Source organism: Suncus etruscus, chromosome 9, assembly GCF_024139225.1.
Source record: "Suncus etruscus isolate mSunEtr1 chromosome 9, mSunEtr1.pri.cur, whole genome shotgun sequence".
NCBI lineage: Eukaryota > Metazoa > Chordata > Mammalia > Eulipotyphla > Soricidae > Suncus > Suncus etruscus.
In genome coordinates, this window is record NC_064856.1 from 56,419,653 (window position 1) to 56,429,575 (window position 9,923).

A 9,923-nucleotide genomic window follows, 5' to 3' on the forward strand; every position below is an offset into this window, starting at 1 on the left:
TAATTTTTTGCATTTTCAGAATCTCTTGAACCTCATTCTTTCAATGATCTTAGACTTCAGTCCCAAAGTCATATCTTACACATTGCTATTATTAATAATTGTACCCCACCGTGTAAATTCTTAATCCACAAAATCCTGAGTAAAATAAAGTAGATGCTGTTTAAGGCATTGAATGTAGAGATTCTTTGGTGTGCAGCAATACATAGCTGAAAAACTGATATTTTCCATGCTTCCATTTACCCCACCAAAATAGATTATACCAGTGGGACTTTTACACTACCAATAAAAAACTGCCTACCTTTTAAGTTGAAAGTTGATGGGCAAGGGGCCAGAGTGACAGTACAGCATGTAGGGAGCTTTCCTCAGAAGTGCCTAACCCAGATTTGATCTCTAGCACCTCATAAGGTACATGAGCACAGTCAAGAGTTATCACTGTCTGCAGAGCCAAAAGTAAGGCCTGAGCATTGCTGGGTGTGACCCTCACTTCTTTGTTCTCAAAATAAAAGTATGGATGAGGAGCCAAACCTACTTAGGATTACTAATTAATTAAATAATCAAATGACTCTTCCTACCTGATGCTCTTTGAGTGCTGATCTATGTATTCTTCAAAAAATGTGAATGCCTTTAAGCACCATGATTACAAATGTTTTTGTAGTTGGGTTTTAGTTAGAAAAAAAATACCCTTCTGCACCAGTGCAACATTTCCACCACTGATGCTCCCCAACTCCCTCTCCCCCCCCCCCGCCTGTTTTTGAGGCAGGCATTCTATTTTTCTCATTCATTGCCATTGTCATGATAGTTGTCAGTGTAGTTATTTCTATAACTGAACTTACCAATCTTTGTGGTAAGCTTCAAATCATGGGTCGGTCATTTCAGCCCTCATCTCTATTGTCTCTGGATATTATTACAATAATATCTTTTATTTTCTTAAAACCCATAAATGAGTGAGACTATTCTGTATCTAACTCTCTTTCTATGACTTATTTATTTCACTCAGCAGAATAATTTCCATATCCATCCATATATAGGAAAATTTCATGACTTCATTTTTCTGATGACTGCATAGTATTCCATTGTGTAAAAGTAACACAGTTTCTTTAGCCACTCATTTGTTGTTGGGCATCTGGGTTGTTTCCAGATTCTGGCCATTGTAAATAGCGCTGCAATGGATATAGGTGTGCAGAAGGCATTTTTTATTGTGTTTTGGTGTTCCTAGGATATATCCCTAGGAGTGGTATAGCTGGATCATATGGGAGCTCAATTTCCAGTATTTTTTAGGAATCTCCATATTGTTTTCCATAAAGGCTGGACTAGATGGCATTCCCACCAGCAAAATATGAGAGTTTCTTTTTCCCCACATCCCCACCAACACTAATTTTTTTTCTCTATTCTTTGTGATGTGTGCCAATCTCTAGGACATGATAATGATTAGTGATGTGGAGCATTTCTTCATGTATCTTTTGGCCATTTGTATTTCTTCTTTGAGGGATTGTCTGTTCATTTCTTTTCCACATTTTTTGATGGTGTTAGATGCTTTTTTCTATTTAAGATCTGTCAGTACATTGTATATCATAGTTATTAGCCCCTTATCTGATGGGTATTGGGTGAATAGTTTCTCCCATTCTGTGGGTGCCCTTTGTATGTTAGTCACTATTTACTTTGAGGTAAAGAATCTTCTCAAAGTAATATATTCTCATCTGTTTATCTCTGCTTCCTCTTGTTTGAACAGTGCAACTTCCTCCTTAAAGATGCTTTTAGTCTCAATGTCATGAAGTTTTTTACATATATGTTCTTCTATATACCTTATGGTTCCAGGTCTGATATCAAGGTTTTTAATCCATTTAGATTTGACCTTTTTGCATGGTGTTAGATAGAGGTCCAAGTTCACTTTTTTGTATGTGGCTGACCAGTTATCCCAACACCTCTTGTTGAAGAGGCTGTCCTTGCTCCATTTTGATTTCTCCCTTTATCAAAGATAAATTAATTGTATGTCTGGTAACAGTCTCTGAATAGTCAAGTCTATTCCACTTATCTAAGAGTCTGTCTTTATTCTAGTACCATGCTGTTTTAATGACTATTGCTTTATAGTACAATTTAAAGTTAGGGAAAGTGCTATCACCAATTTTCTTTTTTCTAAGGGTTGCTTTAGATATTTGTGGGTGCTTATTGTTCCAAATGAATTATCTATGTATTCTAACAATTACAGGGAGAGCACCATAACTGATCAGTATTTAAAAATGCTCTTAAAGGGGCCACATAATATTCAGAAACAAATAAAGTAAAAGAATTGTCAACTAGCAACAATACCTTACTAAACTTTCTGACAATCACTTAATGACATCATTAGAGATACAGTAATTTTCACAAATTTACTTTTTCAATGTGTTTATTTATCTTACTTATTTTTATATGTTTAGATATACCTTTTTATTATGTTTAGTTATCTGTATTTCTTTATTCTAAGAGTTCTGTTAAATTTTAGTACAGTTAACTAGTATTTATTATTTTTATAGAAACCTCTCAGGCATTGTACATGTTGCTCACTGCCTAACAGCCTTGTAAAAAGAGACAAATATGAATAAAGTCAGTGAAATGTATTATCAGTATAATATCACAGGGGTATTCTAAAACTATGAAATGCCTATGATATGAAGTGTATGTTTTAAAACATGGGTAGGAATTTAGTCTATTTTCCTCATAAAATCAAATGATTAGTTCCAGACATTCACAATTTCCTTGTAAAAGGAGATCTATGAGAAGAATTGATGGAAACTATAAATAGGGATGCAAGTTCTACATGCTTGTTATTTTCTGCCATCCTTCTACCCACTTGGGACCTTTTAGAGAGGAGAAAAAAATCAGTATCCACTGTAATGATACAGAATTCTCCAGAGTATGTCAGCAACTCCAGAGGTTGCTTCCCCCATTTACCTCATTTAGGTGGATCTATTGTTGACAACGTGCCCTGGAGTAAATGAGAAGATTATTTGCTAGAGCAGGAGTGTTTGAATGGTATGAAGAGTTCACTTCATAATTTAGTAATTCTGACAATAGATAAATTTTTCAATTTCTGACAGGATAACAGGATATCTGCAGTTTCTCACACTCTACAATTCTATAGTTAGTATACTTGTAGTTTCTATCCCAATAGTAAAAATATTTTATTGGCATGCTAATTTTTATTTCTTTCTTCTGAAGATGAGAAAATATTGATTTTTTGAAACAGAAAGAAATAGTATGAACAAATTCAATGAAGAGGGGATAAATTAGGATATATTGGGGCAAATTGATTTCAATCTCTTCTATATTTGTGTTAAATTGGAGGGCGGGAGTTGGGTCACGCCCAGAAGTACTCAGGGCTTACTTCTGGCTCTGAGGTCAGAAATCGCTCCTGGCAGGCTCAGGGGACCATATGGGATGCTGGGATTCGAACTGAGATCGGTCCGGGGTTGAATTCATGCGATCCAAGCGCTGTTTTATCTCTCCAGCCCCCCCCCCTTTAATCTTTGTTTAAGCACCATGATTGTAGTTGAGTTTCAGTCATAAACAGAACACCTCCCTTCACCAGTAAAACATTCCCTCCACCAATGTCTCCGCTCACACCTCCCCCATTGGTCTGGGGTTGGATTCATGCAAGGCAAGTGCTGTTTTATCTCTCCTGCCCCTTGTGTTAATTTTTTATTTGTATTATTTCAGTTTCAATTTATACCCACTTCTTGTTATACTTATGGGTTTAATCACAAATGTTTTGATGGTACTCCTTTTAAAGGATGGTACACTTTAGTTATGGTTCTCTTGCACAGTTGGTAGCACGACACTTGAGATTGTACACATTTTTAATCACTGGAAATTATGAATAGAAGTGCCAGAGGCATCATGTTTAGCATATGAGTCAAATCCCTTTAAAAAATTTTATTTAGTTATCAATAATTATTAAAGCAAGATCTTTGGTAGAATAAAGAAAATAAATTGTAAAAGATACCTTTCAAAAATTATTTTCTAGCAGTTGACAGATGAAGCAAGAATTTTAAAAATAAGGGTAGGATATTGCAGAGTAGTGTCATTTAGCTTTAATATATATTATAATATATTACATATATATTGTATATATTGTACATAATTATAATATATATATGAAAGCTGCCACCTTAAAATCCATGATAAGTCTGTATTTTATTTTGAAATTTCATTTACCATAAATAGCTATATATGTGAGTACCAAAAGTTGATGATATGCTTGTCAAAGAGATAACAACATCATCCTGCAAATAATTACTGGTTTTATAAAGATCTATAAAATGTGTTATATTTCCGGGGGCTGGAGAGATAGCATGGAGGTAAGGTGATTTGCCTTGCATGCAGAATGACAGTGGTTCGAATCCTGGCATCCAATATGGTCCCCTGAGCCTGCCAGGAGTGATTTCTGAGTGTAGAGCCAGGAGTAACCCCTGAGCACTGCCGCATGTGTCCCAAAAACCAAAAAAAAAAAAAAAAGTGCTATATTTCCAAGAAAAAAAATCGAATGTCAATTACTTTAGTTTCTTCAATTTTCTATATCTTAGATATCTTATATCTTACTTCTGTTCTACTTCTAGAAACAATAGAGTTGTATAATAAAAGAATTTTACACAATCTATGCACAACATGAGATGGAAGAAAAAAACATAAGAAAAAAGAGTTTTATTTGTTAGTCTAGTGAATTTGAGTAAGTATATACTTCAGACTGAATTCAATTTATTATTTAATTCCATGTGTGATATTCAGTGTAAAAGATAGTTGTTTTAATATTACTTTCACTTGCCATATTACTCTAGAAATGACTGATCTATATTAAAATTAAGTTTTAAATTATGAAAGAAGTTTCAAGAAAAAAGTATAGTTTTCCACTAACAATCTTTTTTTTTCTCTCTTTCTTTTTCTTTTTTTTTAAATTTTAAAATTCTTTACTTAAAAATATATTATATTACTGGTTTATTACAGCAGGAACACAGAAGTGATGCATTTTACAAATTTAAGTGCTGCAAAACAGTAAGGTGTAGATGGTTTGCCACAAATTTATATGCCATGTTCCTACAGTAAATAATCTGGATACAGCTCAGAGGCATGTCTGATAAGTAGAAAAAGAGATCAGTTGATATCTGCAACTGCTTTAGAAATTTTTGAGAGTAAGCATATTACGATTACGTAAATGTTGCTTAAACTCCCCAGTTAATTTTTACAGGGCAGCAATGGCCCCAACAACAAATGATTAAAACATTCTGTAAGCTTCAAGGTCTTCAAGGTGAACGGGACATGACAGCAAACAAATGGGAAAACCTAAAGTATAGATGGGGCAACAGGTAACCAAGTCCCTAGAACCAGAAGCAGTCCGTCAGAAATCTAAATCCTGAATTTAGTCTAGCTTTGAAAGTTGTTGGATACAAAGAACCTCATGTCTGATTTAAGAAGACAGCAGGATGGAAATGTGCTTTTTATATGGGACAAGTATGGGAAATATGCAAGCTGGCTAGCTCAGCTCTTCATTTTTCTGATTTCCTTTTCCGGATGACCTTGAAAAGCCATGCAGCAACAAGAAACTGACCTCCTACAGAAATGACTGATGAGGAACAGGAATGAAACCAGACACTGAAAAGTTTCTGGTATCACTATCCTTTTAGATAGAAATGTTTCAGACACTTCCAACATTTTAAAGTAAACTAGAAAGAAACCTTTGATTCCTTGGAGTTTTTGAAATGCCCCTTATATATTGGGAGGTAGAGGGCAGGGATTGGCAGTTCAGTCTAAGATTCTCCAGGAAACCGTTTGGAATACTACTTCCACAGTAGCCCATTTGTAGCAAATTATTTGAGAAATAAAGTGCTGGTGAACATGTTAAATAGATAAGCTGAAAGCTGGGCTCAGGCTTCTCCAACTGCCAGGGGGTACAGTGGTAGCAGCATCCATTTAATCTGACATAACCTGTGGACACAGAACTAGAGCTATCGAGATAAGAATGCTAACCATGTCTGTCTGCCAATTATGACAATAGCTGACAAGAGTGATAAACTAGTGGTAGGGAAGCAGAGGAGTACAACATCGATGTTAGGAAGAATGTAAATGATGGGGATGGAATGGAGGAAGAGAGATATAGAGATATAAAGAGTCTAACAGAAAAAATACTCTTTGCTTTTATCTACTAAGTTAATCCACCTCTTATTTGGGGAACATTTTAAATATTATCATTTAAAAACTGTTATTTTATCATTAAGCACCAAATTACTTTACAATATTGTAATAAAACCAATGATTCCTATTCTCATCCTTCAGAATTATGAAGATATCCCTGTCCAATAACAGGAAAAATATTTGTGTCTTCCTGCATTTTTTCCCCACATGACAATATGACTTCAACTTTGAGTTTCTTCCTTGTCACATTTCTCTTGTATTGACTGCTTACAAGTAAGCATGAGAAGCAGTAGCAAAGGTAAGTGCCACAGGCTGCAGAAGAACAGCTTCCTGGAACTCTTCCGGTCTGCATCCATGTAAAATCGAAAACCGAGGTATGAAATATATAGGTTGATGGGGAGGAAGATTATCGGAAACGTCCATGTGGTGACATCCAGGATGGGGGCTGCAGTAGATAGTCCAATCAACATCAGACAGTGGCGCAGTGCCACTCGCCTGCAGAGGCTCGGGTGGGTGACGGACATCATACAGTAACCACCTCGGGAGTAGTCTTCACGGAGGCCCCAACTCAGGGCATTAAAATGTGGGAACTGCCAGGAGTAGAGGATTCCTCCTAAAAGAAACGCTCCAGCATCAAGGCTGCCAGTTACAGCTGTCCAGCCCATGACAGGTGGGATGGCTCCAACAACAGCTCCAACCCATGTGTTGACAATGCTGATTCTCTTCAATGGTGTATAACAGCAAGTATACAGGAAGATGTTGAAGGCCCCCAGAGCTCCAGTGAGTGGATTCACCCCCCAGGTAAGAAGGGCAACTCCTGGAACAGCACAGCAGGTGGCAAAAGACACTGCCAACAGTGGGCTGATCTGGCCACGAACCAGAGGTCTGTTCTTTGTCCTATTCATATTGGAATCAAACGGCACCTCGAAAAACTGATCTGGCCACGAACCAGAGGTCTGTTCTTTGTCCTATTCATATTGGAATCAAACGGCACCTCGAAAAACTGATTGATAGAGTTGGCAGCACATGAAGCAAGGCCTGTTCCAACAACAGTGATCAAGAAACAGGGCCAGTCAAAAGGTCCTGAAGCCAATGCAAATCCTGCTGATGTGGTACTTACAACAAGAGCTGTGAGTTTGATTTTGGAGAGTCGAGCCAAAATTCCTGGTAAATTATCCACATGTAGTTTCATCTCCTTCCACTGGATTTCATCTCCAGTCCGTTTTCCAACTTTAACTGAGCTTTCAATTATTGAAGCAGATTCTAGTTCAAGTACTTCTTTTTCATTTGTCTTACTGGACAAAGGTAGGCTTGGGGGTGAAAGAGGTCTTATTTCGTATACATCAGCTTTGCCTTGACTTGAAGAAATTTTCTCAAGGAAAGGAGATGACACTGGTTCTGGCTTTGGTCTTACTTGCCGGTTCAGACTTCTGTTCAGTTGTGTGGCATACATGCGCTTTAGGAGGGTAAACTGCTGTAATGTAGTCCATTGCTTATTGGCACTTCTGAAAAGATGCATAAACTTGTGAGGAGATTCCTGTATAGCTCTCCTTTCCAGATACCATATACATCCTCCTACCCAACCTGTCAAAAGGTGTGACGAGAGAGTGTGGGGAGATGAGGCCATAACTCAAGTCTCCGGCCGCCTCCAGGGTATTACTATTCCCGTGTCCTGTCTCCTCCACTAACAATCTTTTGAAGAAAATTATAAAACTATGAGGATTGATTAGGTGTTATTCCTAAATTTTCTAACCAAATACTACATATTTTTGTGCACATACATATGTTGGAAAAATAGTGATTTATTATTTAAAAACAAAAATGTATGATAGACACAAATCTGAAACAAGTGACAGTTATCTTCTGGAATTCTCTGATGATTCCCTGACCCAGAAGCTATTGTTTGTCCTATTTTTGCTTGTCTACCTGGTCATTATCCTTGGAAAATCTGCTACTCATGTCCCTAATTTGGACTGACTCCCAGCTTCACATATTCAAGTACTTTTTTTCCCTTGCAATTTATCGCGGATGTTCTCTGTCTACCATCATAATTCCTCAAGTTTTAGCCCATTTGTTATCCAGGAAGATCATTTTATTCACATGTTGTGCAGGACAGAAACTCAGAGAAGAAATAATTAATGAAATTAAGTAATAGGAGAGTCTGTTTCCTATTTGTAGAGCTTTTAATGGCTAAGAACCAAGTTAACCCAAAATGATCATTTATTTAGATATTACAATGCATAAAACCTATACATTATTACTATAATCATTGGTTTTGGCAACCAGATATCCCAGTTCTTAGCTTTTACGCTTGGCTCTTAGTATAGGGCTCATTTCTGTTTTTCTCAGGGATGTCTGAGATCAAAATCAAGTTGACTGTATGCAAGGCAATCACTCTACTTTCTGTACACCTGCTCTGTACCCTAAGTATTTTTTGTAATGCTGTGTTATTACTAATTTAAAAACCTAAAAACATTCTTTATTTTATCCTGAAGTAGGTATTAAGTGTATATATGCTTGCTTATCTGCTAGCATGCAGTTTTAGGTTGGTGTTTAGAGTATAAACCCAATGATTCTGAATAAGACCATATGAATCCTTTTATCTACTTCACAATATTTTTACATAAATAAATATTAAATAAAAATACTTATAGTATAAATAGAACACACTACTATAAAATAAAGTTAGTGTAAGGGAATTAAAAATAAGTTATGATAGTCTATTATAATTTGAGTAAAAAAATTTATCACCACATACTGAATATAAAAAATCTGTATATGAAACTAAAAGTAGTTTTAGTTACATCCATTAAGTAAGAAGTTGTATGTGGGGCCAGAGAGATAGCATAAAGGTAAGGCATTTGTCTTGCATGCAGAAGGTTGGTGGTTCGAATCTCGGCAACCCATATGGTCCTCTGGTCCTGTCAGGAGCGATTTCTGAGCATAGAGCAAGAAGTAATCGCTGAGCACTGCCAGGTGTGACCCAAAAACCAAAAAAAAAAAAGTTGTATGTTTAGGAATATGGAGGTAAAGAAGTAAATGAAATAAATATTGCATGCTCATCTTCCAACAATTTTCTGACCTTCTACTAATGTCTTTTAATTAGAAATAAGAGACCAAGGGAACCTGTAAGTAAATAACCAAAAGATAGCAGCTTTCTGAGGTATAAAGAAAAGTGGAAATAAACAGGAATAAATAATTTGAAAGTATTTACATAACATACATGACAATTTTGCTCTCAGTATTTTGCTCTCAATCTCCATTTGATATTTGTTCATGATTAATTCAAGTTTTGAACACATGAAAGTTATGAGGCTCCACTAGCAACATTAATATTGTGACAATAATATGGACACAATATTGTTTATACTTATTCTTTTCCACCTGGAAAATTATATTAAATTTGGGAAGGTAAAATAATTATACAATAGAGAAGAACCACAGCAACTATATTCTTTTTTAACTTGGGCACCAGGCCTAATTGATAACCAGACCTTTTTGCTTTTACTCTCTTTCAAATTTCCTAAATAGTCTGCCAACTCCTCAGCTGATTCTGGCCGTAAGGTATTCTGGTGATATACAATTTTTTTTCATAGATACCTTTTGAAATTATATTTATAATATTTTTCAATGTCTTAAGAATGACATTCTGTGCTCGCTTCGGCAGCACATATACTAAAATTGGAACGATACAGAGAAGATTAGCATGGCCCCTGCGCAAGGATGACACGCAAATTCGTGAAGCGTTCCATATTTTT

The 9,923-nt window shown here is 36.0% G+C and overlaps 1 protein-coding gene and 1 non-coding gene across 3 annotated transcripts; one reads left to right on the forward strand and one right to left on the reverse strand.

The window, feature by feature from the left end:
* Nucleotides 1-4,966: 4,966 nt before the first annotated feature.
* On the reverse strand, nt 4,967-7,841 carry LOC126018163 (protoheme IX farnesyltransferase, mitochondrial-like). Of its 2 annotated transcripts, none has more exons than XM_049780306.1 (2): nt 7,160-7,841; nt 4,967-7,088 (listed from the first exon to the last, which is right to left on the reverse strand). In XM_049780306.1, exons 1-2 carry the CDS (start codon nt 7,790-7,792, stop codon nt 6,387-6,389), a joined length of 1,335 nt encoding a protein of 444 aa, XP_049636263.1. In that variant the 5' UTR covers nt 7,793-7,841; the 3' UTR covers nt 4,967-6,386. The 2 variants fall into 2 exon arrangements, with proteins under 2 accessions (XP_049636263.1, XP_049636262.1); XM_049780305.1 differs by having other exon boundaries at nt 4,967-7,048; nt 7,120-7,841.
* A 1,975-nt stretch (nt 7,842-9,816) lies between these two features.
* LOC126019611 (U6 spliceosomal RNA) lies at nt 9,817-9,923 on the forward strand. Its single transcript, XR_007499245.1, has one exon. It is a non-coding gene; the product is annotated as a U6 spliceosomal RNA (small nuclear RNA).